Raw genomic sequence first — 20161 nt, 5'->3', positions numbered from 1 at the left:
CTGGGAAGCTAAGTGGGACCAGAAATTTTATCATGACCATTTTTTGGAAAATCCTACCAGTGCCTGTCCTAAAATTTCAACTTAAACTCTGATTTAGGAATAATATTTAACTTAAATTGCAGTGCTAAGTCATGGGTTGAGAATCTAAGTCTATTTCAGATATTACTATTCTAGCTTTATTGTTACTTTTTGAGGGAACTGGAATTTAAAAATTTTTTCCTTGGTGAGTTGCCCCAGGATTGCTCATATGCTTGAGAGCAAGAAACAAAATTAAATGGACATTCTTAAACAAGTATATGCTCCTGGAATAATTTCCCCAGAAGTAATGACCATTTTGAAATAATTAGAATTTCAAATTGTGTTAAAATGGGTTTCATTTTGCTGACCTGCTTCAGCAGATGCTAACCAAGCTTGGGAGGACTGTTCTAATTTCAGCATATGATATCCAGAAATGTGAGCATGGACGACATCATGACCTTGAGGGATGGAATCATGCCCTTTCTAGCAGAGCCTTTTATTTCTAAAATGTGTTCTACTTCCAGCAGACCTGACTCATTAGTGCCTGTCCCCTTTCCATGTTGTTCTGGATGGCCAAAGCATCATTATTGAGAACCTCTCCTTTGTGCAGGGCACACTTTCCCCCTAATTGCTTTGCATAGAGATGAGTGCTTTTTTAAGGTTGAAGGCTTTGGATCAGATAAAGACTACTATTGAGCTAATCAGAGCATGTGTGGGAGGGTAAAGGGGTCAATGTTTGTCTCAAAACAGAAACTTTTCTCTGCTTTTTTCTCTTTTCAAATATGGATCTATTCTACAAACCTGAACATTTGCTTATTGTTGTTCTGCTTTATTCCCCTCTGCATATTTGCTTCCTCTTTCACACGAATACCTCTTAAACACACATATGCATGCATGCACACTCTCACACACATTAATTTTAAGAAATAATAAGTCAGTATCTTTATGATATGGGCTGTCTTTTAGAAAATGATGTATTTTGCAAGGTTGTAAATACTGCAATCATTTGGTATATTTCTGTTAACCCACTCTAAATTTATACTTTACAGAGCTGAAATCAGAGAATACATACTTTGTTGTGCAACTTTATGTTTCTGGAATAGTCATGCTTCTAAAATATATCATAATTTATTAGAGCATAATGATCAGCCCCTTTTTAACAGACTTTACTGATAGGTTGATAGCTTAAGCTTATACTTTAAGTGCCATTTTATTATCCACTATAGTTGTTTTTGTGATTTTGATTTAACTTCTTATATTTTTACCTTGAGATAATTCATGCAAAAATTGCCATTCAGGAAAGCAGACTACAAACCTGTATAATTCTTTATGCATTTCTTTTTATATGGATGAAGAGAACTAAAGTGCAAATGAATCAATACTGTAAATTTAATTTTTTTTTTTGCAATCTTCTATTTCTCTTAATGTTATTTCCTTTCAGAATCTAAGGCTCTGAAGACATAGGCATCTTATCTCTGAGTGTTTTGAACTTTCTTCTGAAGTCTAGGCTATATCAAACATTTAGTTGTTTGCTATGAAATTTAGGTGACTTAATAATTTTTTTATATCCGACAGTAATATCAACAAAACGTTAACTATCTACTCTGAACCTAAAATGCTACCATATATATGAAAAACAGGTAATTTCTACTTTATTATATATATAGTAAAACTTTGCTTCAAAAAATGATTTTTAATGGGCAGACTCCAAACCACATCTTCTTCATAAAAACTCTGTTTTTTTTTTTTTTTTCCATACTGTCCTGTCAGTTCTGTTGGTCAGAATTAAGTCATAAAATTTAGAATAATAGTATTTTTATTGTGACTTCTGCTTAGTTCAGTTCAGTTCAGTTGCTCAGTCGTGTCCGACTCTTTGTGACCCCATGGATCTTTCCCAGCATCAGGGTCTTTTCAAATGAGTCAGTCCTTTGCATCAGTGGCCAAAGTATTGGGATTTCAGCTTCAGCATCCGTCCTTCCAATGAATAATCAGGACTGATTTCCTTTAGGATGGACTGATTTGATCTCCTTGCAGCCCAAGGGACTCTCAAGAGTCTTCTCCAACACCACAGTTCAAAAGCATCGATTCTTTGGTGCTCAACTTTCTTTATAGTCCAATTCTCACATCCATACATAACCACTGGAAAAACCATAGCCTTGACTAGATGGACCTTTATTGGCAAAGTAATATCTCTGCTTTTTCATATGCTGTCCTGGTTGGTCATAGCTTTTCTAATAGCATAGAAGCATAGCATCTTCTAATTTCATGGCTACAGTCACCATCTGAAGTGATTTTTGGAGCCACCCAAAATAAAGTCTGTCATGTTTCCCCATCTACTTCCCATGAAGTGATGGGACCAGATGCCATGATCTTCGTTTTCTGAATGTTGAGCTTTAAGCCAACTTTTTCACTCTCCTCTTTCACTTTTATCAAGAGTCTTTTTAGTTCTTTGCTTTCTGCCATAAAGGTGGTGTTGCTCCCAGCCATAAGCGTGGTGTCAAGACTTCTGCATAACAAGAGATAAAATTATATGTAAGTCCGGACAAATTTTAAGAAGCCATTCCTTTGTAAGTTGAAAAAGGCTTGAGCTTGTGTTCAGATAGTTGTTCAGTGTGGTTACGGTTTTCTTTTGGTTCAGCTTTGTCGTCTCTGTTAGAAACTATCATCACATCCTTTGCCTCACTAGCCATGCTGGTAGTGAAAAGGCCTTTGAGAAGAGTACATGACAGATCAGAAGTTTATGATACAAGCAAAATCAAGTGGGAATTTAAGGTTACTTTAACATTGATAGCAAACAGGTTGTAACCCAAGTGTTTCCTGCTTCTCCCATCCTCTGCCTTTACTAACCATTTGCGTTTCACACGGGCCCTGTCCTCCCACTCTCACTACTCAGTTGTCAAAATCCCACTCAGTGCTGAAGACCTAATTCAAATGCAGCTTTGTTTCCAAAGTTTTCCCTAATACCTCTCCTGCTTCTCCAAATGAAGGAACAGTATTCTATTTTCTGTTTTCCTGTAACACTTTGCTTGACTCTTATAATGCAAGAGTAAGTTATAGTTGATTAGTTGTTTGTTACTTACAAAGTGTCTTATCTGTCTTTTAAGAATAGCCCTAGTATCCTCCTAGTATCCTGGTGACCACAGCCATGAAATTAAAAGATGCTTACTCCTTGGAAGGAAAGTTATGACCAACCTAGACAGCATATTAAAAAGTAGAGACATTACTTTGCCAACAAAGTTCCGTCTAATCAAGGCTGTGGTTTTTCCAGTGGTCATGATGGATGTGAGAGTTGGACTGTAAAGAAAACTGAGAGCCAAAGAATTGATGCTTTTGAACTGTGGTGTTGGAGAAGACCCTTGAGAGTCCCTGGGACTGCAAGGAGATCCAACCAGTCCATCCTAAAGGAGATTGGTCCTGAGTGTTCATTGGAAGGACTGATGTTGAAGCTGAAACCCCAATACTTTGGCCACCTGATGCAAAGAACAGACTCATTGAAAAAGACCCTGATGCTGGCAAAAACTGCCACACAATAGCACTCATCTCACACGCTAGTAAAGTAATGCTCCAAGCCAGGCTATAGCAGTACATGAACCGTGAATTTCCAGATCTTCAAGCTGGTTTTAGAAAAGGCAGAGGCACCAGAGATCAAATTGCCAACATCTGTTGGATCATCAAAAAAGCAAAAGAGTTCCAGAAAAACATGTATTTCTGCTTTATTGACTATGCCAAAGCCTTTGACTGTGTGGATCACAATAAACTGTGGAAAATTCTGAAAGAGATGGGAATACCAGACCACCTGACCTGCCTCTTGAGAAATTTGTATGCAGGTCAGGAAGCAACAGTTAGAACTGGATATGGAACAACAGACTAGTTCCCAATAGAAAAATGAGTATGTCAAGGCTGTATATTGTCACCCTGCTTATTTAACTTATATGCAGAGTACATCATGAGAAACGCTGTGCTGGAGGAAGCACAAGCTGGAATCAAGATTGCTGGGAGAAATATTAATAACCTCAGGCATGCAGATGACACAACCCTTATGGCAGAAAATGAAGAAGAACTAAAGAGCCCCTTGATGAAAGTGAGAGAAGAGAGTGAAAAAGTTGGCTTAAAGCTCAACATTCAGAAAATGAAGATCATGGCATTTGGTCTCATCACTTCATGGCAAATAGATGCAGGAACAGTGGCTGACTTTATTTTTCTGGGCTCCAAAATCACTGCAGATGGTGACTGCAGCAATGAAATTAAAAGACGCTTACTCCTTGGAAGGAAAGTCATGACCAACCTCGATCACATATTAAAAGGCAGAGACATTACTTTGCCAACAAAGGTCCGTCTAGTCAAGGCTATGGTTTTTCCAGTGGTCATGTATGGATGTGAGATGTGGACTATAAAGACAGCTGAGTGCCGAAGAATTTATGCTTTTGAGCTGTGGTGTTGGAGAAGACTCTTGAAAGTCCCTTGGACTGCAAGGAGATCCAACCAGTCCATCCTAAAGGATATCAGACCTGGATGTTCCTTGGAAGGACTGATGTTGAAGCTGAAACGCCAATACTTTGGCCACCTGATGCGAAGAGCTGACTTATTTGAAAAGACCCTGACACTGGGAAAGATTGAAGGCTGGAGGAGAAGGGGATGACAGAGGATGAGGTGGCTGAATGGCATCACTGACTCAATGGACATAGGTTTGGATGGACTCCGGGAGTTGGTGATGCACAGGGAGGCCTGGTGTGCTGTGGTCCATGGGGTCACAAAGAATCAGACAGGACTTAGTGGCTGAACTGAACTGAACCTAAATATCCTCCCTAGGTGGGGCAGGGAGGAGGGGACTTGCTTACTGCTTGATCCTTAACAGCATTTCAACAAGAAAAAAATGCTGGAGAACCGAAATAAACATTGCCATTTCTGTGTGACTTCCTTCTCATCCTCATGTAGTCATTTAATTATGTTTTATTGGTGTGGAAATAGCAAATAGCTGATTGGCATTTTTAGCATGTGCTTTGTGCATCAGCAGAAGAATATTTTGGAGAAAATTTATTGATGGAAAGTTTGAAAAATAGTACAAGTAGTCATTATGGGAAAAAAAATCCATCTCTACAATAATTCTTTATATCAAATTTATAATTATTTGTGAATAGCAAGTGAGGGTTGGGGATGAGACCTTTTATGCTTCTAAAACTACTAACTCCTCCCTGATTTCCATTCACAGATTCTCAAGCGCCCATTTAGTTTATCTCACAGTCAGACCACTCACTCTCTCTCCTGTTTGATTTTAGTGTGGGTTTTCTCCCTCTGCACCGTAAACAAAATAAATGACTTTATTCAGTGAATCCTTGTCCTGTGACATGGCGTTTATTTCCATGTGTTAATCTTTACAGCTGGCTTTGTCCAATGCCAGGGTGCAGGGCGGTTAGATGTAGTTTGGTTCTCTAGCATAGAACTGAAGTGGTTCTGTTGCTGAGGCAGACACGTGGTACAGAACTTGTGGGTGTCCTCGCAGGGAGGCAAGTCCTTCAAGGGTGTACCATCTTCTCTCTAGTGTAGGCTCTGGGCTTGCTATTTTAATCTTGCCACACAGCAGTTATTCTTTTAAACGTATTGATATTTACCATAACTCTTGTATTTTTGAGAAAGACTGACAAATATTTCTGTCTTCTATAATATGTTTAGTTATAATTTTAGTAGGGAAAATACCTTAAATAATTTAATTTGGGATACACAAAAACTAAATGAGTAGGGACAGAGTTTGAAAGGAAAGTGGAGAGCTGCTATATTGGGTCTTTATTCTTTAGGAAGTTGACTGTTGACATGTGTGTGAGAGAGAATGTGTTAGGATCCCCTGGTGCCTATTAATGGCTTTCTAAGTAACAACCTGACTTCACTGGTCACTGAGTGCTCAGGGTGGATAGATGGCTAAAGCTCAGATTCAAATGCTACTCCTGCCTGAGGCCCTGGTGTTTTGAAATACTGAGATAGCTTGTAAATTCACTGAATGCAAGGGAGGGAGAAAGTGACTGCTATTCACCAATTAAATTCTTTCCTCCCAGTGCAGAAATCAATCCTGTACTTTAGTCAATGGGGGCAATAAAACTCTAGGACAGCAACCAGATGTGGTGGCCGAAGGAAACGCAATGAGAGTTTAGAGGCAGTAGCCATGCTTGGCTAAAACAGGGGAGGAAAATGGGCTCAAATTGGCATTGGTGTTTGCTTAAGGGCATGTATACTCCATCCTTGGCATAAATGGATAGAATCGAAATAGACCACATGGGGCAAGGAGCTGACTTGAAAAATCAGTTCAGACTGATGAGTTGCCTCCTAGAGATGTGAAGGAGCTTTCTGCGGTCACATCCCAAGGGGGCAGAATGCAAGTCATTCCCCACGTTGCTGGCAGTGACTGATAAAGAAAGGAGTGACTGATAAAGGAGATGGCTGTTGGAATAATGAAATGGCCATATTATGGGTGAGTGGTGGCCAGCGGACTGGGAGCATTGTGAACTGAATGCAAAGTGCAATAGAATGAATAACCAAGGCAGTGATTATAACTGAGTGAGATTAAATTGGAACGTTTTCAGGGACAGTGACTAAGGCATCAATTGCCCACCGGGCTAGAAGAGAACATAAGTGTAAATTCATTGAGCAAATGTAGGCTAGAACATCTTTGATCACAACATCTGTATTTCAGAAATGGTCTTTATGGACAATTACATCTTTTATGGATGCTTCTCCATTATTGGTGGTAGAAAGAATTCTTTCCCTGTTCATTAGTGGAAAGAAAAAGCAACCCAGGAGTACCGCAATAGTGAATTGACTCTGGAATTTTTCCAGTGTCCAGTTCCCCTTTTTTCTGGAACTCCGCCTTATGGAAACAGGAGCTGTGATTCATCCCTGCCATGGAGCGTGATGGCTCTAGGTCCTCCGCCTTATGGAAACAGGAGCTGTGATTCATCCCTGCCGTGGAGCGTGATGGCTCTAGGTCCTCCGCCTTATGGAAACAGGAGCTGTGATTCATCCCTGCCGTGGAGCGTGATGGCTCTAGGTCCTCCGCCTTATGGAAACAGGAGCTGTGATTCACCCCTGCCGTGGAGCGTGATGGCTGTAGGTCCTCCGCCTTATGGAAACAGGAGCTGTGATTCACCCCTGCCGTGGAGCGTGATGGCTCTAGGTCCTCCGCCTTATGGAAACAGGAGCTGTGATTCACCCCTGCCGTGGAGCGTGATGGCTCTAGGTCCTCCGCCTTATGGAAACAGGAGCTGTGATTCACCCCTGCCGTGGAGCGTGATGGCTCTAGGTCCTCCGCCTTATGGAAACAGGAGCTGTGATTCACCCCTGCCGTGGAGCGTGATGGCTGTAGGTCCTCCGCCTTATGGAAACAGGAGCTGTGATTCACCCCTGCCGTGGCGCGTGATGGCTCTAGGTCCTCCGCCTTATGGAAACAGGAGCTGTGATTCACCCCTGCCGTGGAGCGTGATGGCTCTAGGTCCTCCGCCTTATGGAAACAGGAGCTGTGATTCATCCCTGCCGTGGAGTGTGATGGCTCTAGGTCCTCCGTTGGAACTGAGCAGTCTCTGACGGTCTTGTCACAGTCTCAATCTGCTTGCCCATGGATTGGTAGGTCTTTCTGGGTCAGCAGTAGGAAAAAAGCAATCCCAGAAATTCCTCCTTTTAAAATGGTATTCTTAGGAAAATCCAATGTTTTCAGTATTTTACATCAAAGGCCAGTGCAAGAATAGCTCACAGGATTGCAGCCTTGAAGAAGCATGGGGCTGAAGCTTCAGAGGCCCCCGCCTTACTTTGAGTTCTTTTTTGTAAGGCCCTGAATAAGCCATATACAGGGAACATCACAGTGGTAACTGTGGCTTAGTGATCACAATTTCCTACTTTGTATTTTTGAAAAGTTTTACTTCTCAAAGGACCGAGATCAGTAAGGCCTTTAGATCAGACTTGAGCAGAGTTTTTGAAACTTCATTTAACCACAGAAATGGAAAGTTGCCAATGACAGTGGTATGTGCAGTATCTCAAAATGAATTATTTCACATGTTGCACGTTGGAGGAGAAAAATAGATTTCTCTATACCCATTTAGGTTCTTGACTGAGACACACCCTCCCTCTGTAAGAGAGAATAAAATAAATGCTTTAGGAGGCTAAAGATTAGTGATCACCAGTTGGCATTTCCCTCAGGCATATGGGGATGTGAATTACTGCCCTTCCCTGGACCTGAGTGCTGAAAATTTATCAGGCCAAGGACACATTCCAGGAATTCCAGTCAGAGGGTATAGGTCTAGGTTAATGGAGCGACATGTTTACTGAAAACAAAACCCAAGTCTCAGAGTCCTACCCTGACTGCCTAGCAATTTCTACCTCAACCCCTTAGACTGTAGTCTCCCAGGCTCCTCTGTCCATGGGATTTCCCAGGCAAGAATACTGGAGTGGGTAGCCATTTCCTTCTCTAGGAGATCTTCCTGACCCAGGAATTGAACCTGTTTCTCCTGCATTGCAGGCAGATTCTTTACCACTGAGCTACTGGGGAAGCCAGTACTTTATACATATTTATTGATAAAAACATCCATGTGTAAATAGACTCACACAGATTATCCACATCATCTACCTTTAATATTAAAGGGGAACAGAATTTGCCTCCCCTTAATAGACATGTTTGGAATAAGAATTATCTTGAGCTCATTATTTTTAGGAAGCTGCAGACCCAGGGGAATTCTGGAAGCTGAAGGGAAGTTACCTTTCTGTAAGAGGAATTCACATTTATTAGGAATCTCTATTTGTCAGGGTGTCTCCCTTGCAGTCCCAGGAAGAGGCAGATAGCCGAAACTCTAGAAACTCTTTATCACTGGAGCAGGCAACTGGCTTAAATCTGTGTAACAACCATACCTTTGTTTGCTGTGCTTTTCTTCATAGCCTCCTGTAACGGGCTCCCCACCTCACAATATCTCTTTTGTCTTTAACTGGAGATGGTATGTAAGTTGGTGGCTTGGGCCTTTTGGAAGAGTTACTCACTTTTCCTGGGTTCTCCCATGTACATTGGAGATATACATGCTATTAAGTTTCTGTTAGTTTTTCTCCTGTTATTTCAAGGGGTTTCTCAACCGAGAATCTAGAAGGGTAGAGGAAAAATTATTTTTCCCTTTTCCTGCATATAATCTTTCATTCATTCCATTCAAAATTCAAAGCCCAGCTCTCCTTCCCATCTTCCTTCCCTCTCTCTTCCCCTTCCTTCCTTCCTTTCTCTTATCACCCCCATTGCCTTGCTTTCCTTACTTAGGTTGAAAATAGAATAATAACGAAAATAACCTTATCAATAAAAATAATCCTTTTTTTTTTTTTACTGCCCTTCATTTTGCTTGTTTCTTCTTTACGTGTACCTCTGCAAACAGGCTTATGCTCAGGAGGCATGTAACTATGAAGCAGGTTGCATCAGGAATCACATAGTTGACTATGATCATCTGTTTCTTCTTACTTATTTCTTAGGCTTCTAGCATCTAAGCACTGGGTTTGCCTCTTAGTGGGTGTAGAGCCAAAAGATACAATCAAGTCAAAGAGCAAGAGAAGGACCGATTTATTACTTGCAGCAAGTAAGGTGAACACCGTTGATAGATCTTTCCTAAAGCAATGTTTCCCCAAACAGCAAAACTGCTAAGTTTTAAGCTAAGGGTATATGCATATTTATTAGGTGGCTTAAGCAGAGGAGAATTCGGTAGTAGAACTGGGGCAGAGGTTGACAGAGTTCACACTCTAGTTAAAGTGATAAGGATTAGAAAAGGTCGACAGTAAACAGTCTACAGTCTTAGGTTCCAGTTCATCCGGTGGTTGAGTATTCCAAGAGTCTGAATTCTGTGAAATAGCTCAAGAATGTCCTTCAGGCTGATCTTTACTATAGAAACAGAACTGGGAGTCTTTATAGCTAATTTATTATCTTTGTTATTATTAAATTATCTCCTTAGCCTGATAATAACTGTTTTTACCTTCTTTTGGCAGATCATAACCCACGGGGACCTATTCTTCTGCAAGGACAAGTGCTGTGGCCAGGTTTAATTACCTATTTATTTATTGGCTGTGCTGTGTGGCATGTGAGCTCTTAGTTCCCTGACCAGGGATCAAACCTGTGCCCCTTTGCAGTGGAAGCTCAGAGTCCTAATCTGTGGGCTGCCAGAGAATTACCTGTGGCCAGATTTAGATTACAGAACGGCTTAGACCTAAAATGGCTCCTCTTATGTTAAAAAAGTTATGTCTGGTCCTCTTGCTCTGGGGACTCCTTACCTTATCTGCTTACAGTGGCGAAAAAAGAAAAAGAAAACCTGACATGTAATTTATTCCCTTCCTTGGACATAAAGCCCCTGTTGCAGTAACACAGATTTGATTGTCTCTAAATCATTCAAGATTACTAGATGTGAAAATTGTGTCCAAGTTTTATTTTGCATTTTAATTTCCTTTAATTTTTTTGACATGCATGCTGTTAAAAAATTTGTACAACTGCACAAATACATACACATAAATGTTTATTTTCCTTTCTTATTTACTTAAGTTCTTGCCCTTTCTGAAGTCAATTATATAAGTCCTTATTTTTCTGATAGTGCTTTTTAGATTCATCTGAGATTTGTATTGCAGTATGCTGTATAGTGGGGCTTCCCTAGTGGCTCGGGGTAAAGAATATGCCTGCAAAGGAGAAGATGCAGGAGACACAGTTTCCATCCCTGGATTGGGAAGATCCTTTGGAGGAGGGCATGGCAACCCACTTCAGTGTTCTTGCCTGGAGAATTCCATGGACAGAAGAGCCTGGTGGGCTACAGTCCCTAGGCTCGCAAGTAGTCGGATACAACTGAAGAGACAGCAGGCATGCACACGCGCTCTGTAGTGGGGCTTACCGGGGGCACAGTGGTAAGCAAAGAATCCACTTCTCAGTGCAGGAGATGTGAGACATGGATTCCGTCCCTGGGTCGGGGAGATCCCCTCAAGTGGGAACTGGCAACCCACTCCAGTATTCTTGCCTGGGAAATTTCATGGGCAGCGGAGCCTCATGGGCCGCAGAGCCTCATGGGCCGCAGAGCCTCATGGGCCATGGTGTTGCTGAGTCAGACACCACTGAGTACACACACAGACTGCAGATGCTATATTCTGCAAACAAGAATTTTTTTTTAATAAATAATTAAATTTTCCCACCTTCTCTTGAATAATTTATCGCTTTATTATTGGTCTCCATGGTCCTTTGTATCACATATTAAATTCTTTTTTATACAAAGATCTGTTTCAGAAATATCTTTTATTTTTATGTCTGTAAATTTTCCTGCCAATATAACATTTTCTTATAATTGTAGATTTGTAATTGTAAGGGAGGATAATTTATACCCTTAAAATGCATCTCTGGCATATTAATTGTTTTAAGCTGGTTAGTTTTCTAAGAAATAGCAGGCAGGGGGAAACTCTGAAAACCAACTAGGGATGTTACCCTTTTTTTAAAAGACATTTATCTTTATAAGGGAAATTTCCATTTGTTAAGGTGTCAGCTTCCCTGGTGACTCAGACTAAAGAATTTGCCTACAGTGCAGGAGTCCTGGGTCCCCTGGAGAAGAATAGTTACCCTTTCCAGTATTCTTGCCTAGAGAATTTCATGGACAGAGGAGCCTGGCTACAGTCCCTGGGGTTGCAAAGAATCTGACACAACTGAGCAACTAACACATACTTCTTTGAACTAATAGAAGAAGATGACCAAATCTCTGGAAACTCTTAACAATGGAGAAGACAATGGCTTACTTATGCATAACAATCTTATCCTTGTTCTCTGGGCTTTTCCTGGTAGCCTCTCATAAGCACTTTTGTTCTGAGCTGTGGATGGTATAAAAGTGAGGGCTTCTGTCATTTCAGTGAGTCACTTGGTTTTCCTTATTCTTTCCCGTGTATATGTATTATCAGACTTTTGTTTGATTTTCTTCTGTTAGTTTTTCTCAAATCAGTTTAATCCTTAGACTAACCAGATGAACCTAGAAGGGTAGAAGACCTTTTCTTCCTGCCTGACATAATATATATCTTAGTATTTAACACAACAACGTTTCCTCTATCAAAAATATATTACCTGTTAGATATGTTAATTCTTGTAAACTTGAGTCATTCTGCTAACTTCAGAAATTATCCATCTGAGTTTTGTTGGCAGTGGCATTAAACCTAGATATTAGTTTGGAAGAATCTGCATTTTTACATAAATCATCTTTATGATTTATAGAAAGGGAATGGCTCATGATTTACTCAAATCTTAGTATTTTATATGTTTTTCATAAATATATGAAATACTTAAATTGTGTTTCCTATATGATTGCATTTTTTAAGTTATAGTTTATAGTTTAGTGGAGCAGAATTTGCCTCCCTGCAATATGTCACTTTGGCATATTTTTTTAAATTAAATTTATTTATTTTTAATTGAAGTTTAATTGCTTTACAGTATTTGGCATATTGTTTTAAGCTGGTTATTTTCTGAGAAATAGACATGGAAGGTCTCTAAAAACCATATGGCAGTTGCCCTTTTGTAAGAGACATTTGTAAGGGGAATCTCCATTTGTAAGGTTTTTCCTTCTCTATACCTGGAAGTGGAGGATGACCAAAACTCTAGAAACATCAGTGGAGAGGGTAGTGACTCAAACCTGTGTGCCTCATAGTCACCTTGCTCACCGTGCTTTCCCGGCATCCTCCAGTAACTGACGCTGTCCACCCTCAAATCCGCTTCTGTCTCTGGCTAAGTGTGGTATCTAAGATGAGGTCCTTTTGATGAATTCCTTAGTTTTCTTGTATCTCTCCTGGGTGTTCACGCAAGGTCGTGTGCCTGACACACAATGAGGCCCAACAAATGAAACGGAGTTTGGAGCAGAGAAAAGTTCATTGCAAGGCCATGCAAGGAGATGAGGGGACACAGTGCCCTCAGAAGCTCGAGCCCCCCCAAAGGGTTACAGCAAAGCATTTTTAAAAAGCCAGATGAAGGAGGGGGCCCACAGGGTATGTGATCAGACCGTGCACAGTTCTCTGATTGGCTGATGATGAGGGAAGAGGATGGTGTCACAAGAGATAACTACATCAGTCCTTAGACTCCAGGAGGCCTGGGGCTATGTGCTTATGGTCATCAAGTAGGTAACGTCTTCCATTTGGGGGAGGGGAGGTTTATATTTGCAAAACAACTCACGAAATTTGTATCCAATACTGATATCTAGGGGCTTCCCAGGTGGTGCTAGTGATAAAGAACCCACCTGCTGCTGCTGCTGCGGCTAAGTCACATCAGTCTCGTCTGACTCTGTGCGACCCCATAGATGGCAGCCCACCAGGCTCCCCCGTCCCTGGGATTTTCCAGGCAAGAACACTGGAGTGGGTTGCCATTTCCTTCTCCAATGCATGAAAATGAAAAGTGAAAGTGAAGTCGCTCAGTCGTGTCTGACTCTTTGCGACCCCATGGACTGTAGCCTTCCAAGCTCCTCCGCCCATGGGATTTGCCAGTCAAGAGTACTGGAGTGGGTTGAAAGAACCCACCTACCAATGCAGAAAGCATGAGGGATGCAGATTTGGTCCCTGGATTGGGAAGATCCCCTGGAGGAGGGCATGGCAACCCACTCCAGTATTCTTGCCTGGAGAATCCCCATGGACAGAGGAGCCTGGTGGGCTATGATCCAGAGGATTGCAAAGAGTTGGAAATGACTGAAGTGACTTAGCACACACATGCTGTTATCTAGGTACTTCAGAGAGAAGCTAAAGCAGGGGATATGGGGGAACCTGTCCACAGAAGGCCCCGTAGGTCCTGCTGGGTTACATGTATATGCTTCTTATTCAGTTTTTATTTGCTTTTCTTCTGTTAATTTGCCTTACATCAGTTTAATTCTTAGACCAACCAGGAAAACCTAGATAGGAAGAGGAAGATTGTTTTCCTCTGATAGTGATAACTAATTATAATTATTTGCTTTTACTACTTTTCTTATAAGGCTACCCTGCTTAACTTAATTATTGATTATAGTTAATTTGGGCTTCCCTGGTAGCTCAGCAGTAAAGAATCACCTGCAGAATATGTGAGTTCGATCCCTGGGTTGGGAAGATCCCCTGCAGGAGGGCATGGCAACCCACTCCAGTATTTTTGCCTGGAGAATCCCTTGGACAGTGGAGCCTGGTAGGCTACAGTCCATAGGGTCGCATGTTGGACACAACTGAAGCAATTTAGCATGCAGGCATAATTAATTTTCTGCTGCATTTTAAGGATGTTACCAAAAAAGAGTTATGCCAATGAGAATATTTGTTTCCTCCTTTCCAATTGCTATATTTTTCTTCCTGTGCCACAGATTTATGTATAACACTAAGAAAAATGTTAAATAGTATTGGGAAAGCAGTATTCTAGTCTGCTTAACAAAACCTTTAGAATTTAATTGCCAAAAATACTGTTTTTTATACATAATGATGAATTGCTCATTTCTTAAAATATGTATAAGAAATAAGTATTGATTATCACATGTGCTTTTGAAGTATATCGAGATTGTCAAAAGCGTTCACTTATTTGAATACATTTCTGTTAAAAGAGATTTCCTATGATTATAAAATCTTTGTATTCCTAAATTAAAACCAACTTGATCATGATAGATGCACTGTTGAGTTTAATTTGCTTATGTCTTATTTGCAAATATTCATGTCTCCATTCATAAGTGAATTTCCTCTAAGCCTATTTTCATTTGTCAATATGTAATATTAATCAAATTGAGGGTAAATTTAAAACTGACTCATAAGTGAGCATAGAACCGTGGCGCATTTCAGACTCCTCCTTGTGCCTTTCTCTGCTAAGCATCTGACTGTGCTTATCTCAAGGCAGAACAGCTTTGAAAAGTCACACGTTTGCACAATGTCTTTCCTGTCGTTTCTTTGTTCTTTCAGTTGTACCAAACTAATTGCCTTGCAAGGTTTTTTCCCCCAATTCCTCCCACTGGTAACATTAAGGTAAATGAGGCTCTTCAAAGTTAGAATCAGGGACTTGATAGTAATGGTATACATCCTGCAATGTCCCAGAGCAATGCCAAAGACTGCTAAGAAACATAACATCGAAAACTTCCTCCCACCACCCCTTTGGTTAACGTCTGTTCTGATTAGAAAGGAATTGGGAGGGATGATGAAACTTTGACATCTGTACCCTGGTGCTGAATTGGATCTCAGAGACAGAATTTTGGGTGAAAAGAATAACTTTATTGCTTTGCCAGGCAAAGAGGGACATGGTGGGCTAGTGCCCTCAAAAACTCTATGTCCCAACCCATGGATTTTGTGAGGAGTTCTGTAACAGTGGTTCAAGGGCAGGGGTGCTGATAAGCATCGGGACGTGTGCAGGGCCTTCACTGCTTTCATCTGGCCTCGGGTGGTCTCTAGGTGAGCTTCTCCGGTCCTCAAGGTTATCAGATTGTGACCCTCTCTGAAATGAAGAATGCTTCATCAAGTGGTTAACATCTTCCATTTGAGGGGATTTAGTACTGTAGAAGAGCTCAAAGATGTTCTTCTGTGTATCCTTTGAGAAGGGGCCAGGATCTTGCCCTAAGGCTGCACTGGTATTTTTTGACTGCTGCATCCTTTTCCCTATATTACCTCTTTTCCCCAGTCAACAACTATTTGAACCTATCCTTTGGACTTCCCTGGTGGCTCAGATGGTAAAGCATCTGTCTACAATGCGGGAGACCTGGGTTCGATCCCTGGGTCGGGAAGATCCCCTGGAGAAGGAAATGGCAATCCACTCCAGTACTATTGCCTGGAAAATCCCATGGACAGAGGAGCCTGGTAGGTTACAGTCCATGGGGTCGAAAAGAGTTGGACACGACTGAGTGACTTCACTTTCACTTTTCGCTTTCTTTGAAACCTAGGAAAGGTCATGGAGGCTGAAGCCTATTTGCTAAAAACTAGAAACAGGACAGAAAAAGGCTTCTGTGCCCAAGAGCCCCACTGGGTCCTCGTTGGTTTCAGGAGGGAACCAGGAAAAAGGCGATATTGCTGCTAACAAAGTCTTAAGGGAAGGTATTCCTTCGCAAATGGGTTTGGATGAGGACACTAATTTTCACAAGGAAATAACATCAGACCATCAACAAACTCTCTTAAGATTCTTCCATCCAAAGTGGCTCTTTCCTGTGCCTTTAATGTGTTTATACCAGTTATCTGTTTCTTGAGGATGTGGAAGAAGTTTCTGATAAAATTTTCTGAGGCTGAGGGAGAGTTCAGGGCAAACTGCTCTAAGATGTGCTGCTCTGGCATGTGGATTATTTAGAGCTGAAAAGAAGCAGGACCTAAAAGACTCAGGAAGAGCCTTTGAACTTCACCCTCACTGCCTAAAAAAAACTTAGGGTAGAAAACCTGCTCCAGAAAGGAGTTATCACTGTGGATAACTATATTAAAGTATTGAACTAAGTGTGTTAAACAGGGAAGGACCTAGCAACGCCCATATGATCAAAGTCCTCTCTGCATTCTAGTGTCTCTAGGTGGCCCAGCAAACATCTGTTTGCGAAACATTATTTTCATCTTTCTGTGGATTACTGTATTTCCCTTTGAAGTCACAGACTGCTACCTTCTTCTTCTTAGTCCAGAATAGTATATATAACCTCATCTTGCCTTACTATCTTTGAGATTCTTCATGTTTATGTAGATTCCCCAAATGTAAAAAATAAATTTATTTTTCTCTTGTTAATCCACTTTGTATCACTTTAATTGCCAGCCAAAGAGCTAAGAGGGAAGAGGGGCAAATTGTGATTTTTTTTTTTTAACCACAATTCTTTTTTTTTTTCCCTATAACTTTTGTTTTCTTCAGGTTTTCTCCTTCTATTTGAACTAAATATAACTATTCCTCCTTCCTTTTTTTTTTTTTTTTACTGCCATTGGGGTAGTGTCATCTGTGTATCTAAAGTTACTGGTATTTCTCCCTCCAATCTTGATTCCAGCTTGTGCTTCATCCAGGATTTTGCATGATGTACTCTGCATATAAATTAAATAAGCAGGGTGACAATATACAGCCTTGACATACTCCTTTCCTGATTTGGAACCAGTCTGTTGTTCCATGTCCAGTTCTAACTGTTGCTTCTTGATCTGCATACAGGTTTCTCAGGACACAGGTAAGGTGGTCTAGTGTTCCCGTTTCTTGAAGAATTTTCCACAGTTTGTTGTGATCCACACAGTCAAAGGCTTTGAAGTAGTTAATAACGTAGAGGTAGATGTTTTTCTGGAATGCTTTTGCATTTCTATGATCCAAAAATAGAGCCTCTTGATGAAAGTGAAAGAAGAGAATAAAAAAGTTGGCTTAAAACTCAACATTCAGAAAATGAAGATCATGGCATCTGGTTCCATCACTTCATGGCAAATAGATGGGGAAACAATAGAAACAGTGAGAGACTTTCTTTTCTTGGGCTCCAAAATCACTGCAGATGGTGACTGCAGCCATAAAATTAAAATATGCTTGGTCCTTGGAAGAAAAGCTATGACCAACCTAGACAGCATATTAAAAAGCAGAGACATTACTTTGTCAACAAAGGTCCGTCTAGTCAAAGCTATGGTTTTTCGAGTAGTCGTGTGTGGATGTGAGAGTTGGACTATAAAGAAAGCTGAGCACCGAACAATTGATGCTTTTGAACTGTGGTATTGGAGAAGACTCTTGAGAGTCCCTTAGACAGCAAGGAGATCTAACCAGTCCATCCTAAAGGAAATCATCCTGACTATTCTCTGAAAAGACTGAAGCTGAAACTCCAGTACTTTGGCCCCTGATGCGAAGAACCGACTCATTGGAAAAGACCCTGATGCTGGGAGGAATTGGGGGCAGGAGGAGAAGGGGATGGCAGAGGATAAGATGGTTGGATGGCATCACCGACTTGATGGAGTTGAGTTTGAGCAAGCTCTGGGAGTTGGTGATGGACAAGGAAGCCTGGCGTGCTGCAGTCCATGGGGTCACAAAGAGTCGGGCATGACTGAGTGGCTGCATTGAACTCAACTGAACTGAACTAACTATTTCCCCAGATAGGAGTGCCTCTCATTGATGCTTTCACATTTATCATTGTAGAATTTTTCATACATAATTAAAAAATCTTCTCTGTTTTTGCTTGCATAGGTCCTTTGACAATTAATCATTAATTTGGTAAATCATTTCAGGTGGCTCCCTTTGGGCTGTTTTTCTACTCTGAAGGTTTTGTTGAGATTTTTTCCATTAATTTCTAATTACAACATTGGAATTGAGTTCTTTTTGTGATATTTATTGTGCTATATATGGCAGTTATAATTTGGTACCCTTTTTATCTCGCTTGAATTTCTGTGTCTGGCTGCTGTGTGGGTACATATCTTTTCTTCATTCTGAGTTCTAAATTTGCCCTTGGCAGTAAGCTGTCTCTGTTTTATGACATGCTGATCTATGAGCTATGTCTCTCCTTTGTCTGTTGTTATAAACAAACCTGAGCTGACTAGGAGTATTTCTCTAGTGAATCAGTAGTCTGCTTAACATTCTACAGTTTCCAGCACGACAGAATAAGAGACTCATAAATACCCCGGTTGTCTCGCCTCATCCCTGACTTTCAGGAAATCATATTTAATTTCATATCTTTACTTGGGAATGAAACTTTGGAGGTCTTCTGAGAAGGCTGAAAACAATTTCACTGAAAAATGGTGAGATTCTTTGTATTAGCCAGTAATGCAAGTGAAACATGTCTGTTTTCTACTTTTCGATGTTCTTAATATATACCTTTATTGGATATGAGATTTAATTCCCTCTGTCTCCTTATTGTATACGGTAAATGATTAAGAACCAGTGATTTCCATGAATTTTGGGAACATATCATCTGAAAATGAGAACTATTTTTTTCTTTAATGTAATGATTGTCTTAAGCTGCCTTTTCCCCTTATTATCAAAGGCATGGATCCACCAAGAGGCTCATCTCGCTCTTCCAAAAGAGCTTTTCTCTCCCAACTGGTGATTAAAACCTGATTGATTGCTTCCTCTTGAATGGTTCTTTAGTTTACATGTGTAGTCATTTTCTCTCTCAGTTTAATCTATTTAAAATAACCCTACTCATTGTTACACTTTTATTTTTTTTGATATACTTCTTCAGTGACTGAAGTAATTTTTATTCATATTTAAATTTATGAATTCTACCAAGATATAAGCTACAAGACACCAGTGGCTTGTTTATCTTTGTTGTTGTTCGGTTGCTAAGTCAGTTATGTCTGATTCTTTGCAACCCCATGAACTGCAGCACACGTAGCTTCCCTGTCCTTCACTGTCTCCTTAAGTTTGCTCAAACTGACATCCATTGAATCAGTGATGCCATCCAGCCATCTCATCCTCTGTTGCCCACTTCTCCTCTTGCTCTCAATCTTTCCCAGCATCAGGGTCTTTTCCAATGAGTCAGCTCTTCACATCAGGTGGCCAAAATATTGGAGCTTCAGCTTCAGTACCAGTCCTTCCAATGACTATTCAGGGTTGATTTCCTTTAGGATGGACTGGTTTGATGTCTTTGCTGTCCAAGACACTCTCAAGAGTCTTCTCCAACACCACAGTTAGAAAGCATCAATTCTTTGGTGCTCAGCCTTCTTTATGGTCCAACTCTCACATCCATACATGACTACTGGAAAAACCATAGCTTTGATTATACAGGCTTTTGTCAGCAAAGTGATATCTCTGCTTTTTAATATGCTATTTAGGTTTGTTATACCTATTCCAAGGAGCAAGCATCATCTAATTGTGTGGCTTCAGTCACCGTCTGCATTGATTTTGGAGCCCAAGAAAATGAAATCTGTCACTGTTTCCATTGTTTCCCCATCTGTTTGCCATGAAGTGATGGGACTGGATGCCAAGACAGAGGCACTCCTGTCTTTTGAATGTTGAGTTTTAAGCCAGCTTTTTCAGTCTCCTCTTTCACCTTCATCAAGAGACTCTTTAGTTCCCTTTGGCATTCTGCCATTAAAGTGGTATCGTCTGCATATCTGAGGTTGTGCACCTGATTCACTACCCAGAAGTCACTGTCTGCCCTGGGGCCTATCCATACCAGCTCCATGCTGGGAACTGGGGCCTCTGGTCACTACCTGTGTCTCTGGGGAGATCTTTGCAAAGCTGCTTCCCAGGCCACCAACACCTCTTCAGCTGCCATGGCCCAATACTGTTTATCTTACTCTTTAC

The 20161-nt window shown here is 40.8% G+C and overlaps 1 protein-coding gene across 1 annotated transcript; it reads left to right on the top strand.

The window, feature by feature from the left end:
- The first annotated feature begins 6918 nt into the window (after positions 1–6918).
- LOC113894923 (basic salivary proline-rich protein 1-like) lies at positions 6919–7587 on the top strand. Its single transcript, XM_027545448.1, has one exon. It carries the CDS (start codon positions 6919–6921, stop codon positions 7585–7587), a length of 669 nt encoding a protein of 222 aa, XP_027401249.1.
- Positions 7588–20161: the final 12574 nt, after the last annotated feature.

The sequence above is a fragment of the Bos indicus x Bos taurus genome, chromosome 7 (assembly GCF_003369695.1).
Source record: "Bos indicus x Bos taurus breed Angus x Brahman F1 hybrid chromosome 7, Bos_hybrid_MaternalHap_v2.0, whole genome shotgun sequence".
Lineage (NCBI taxonomy): Eukaryota > Metazoa > Chordata > Mammalia > Artiodactyla > Bovidae > Bos > Bos indicus x Bos taurus.
Note: the sequence above shows the minus strand (reverse complement) of the source record. Positions and strands in the feature narration are given on the sequence as shown.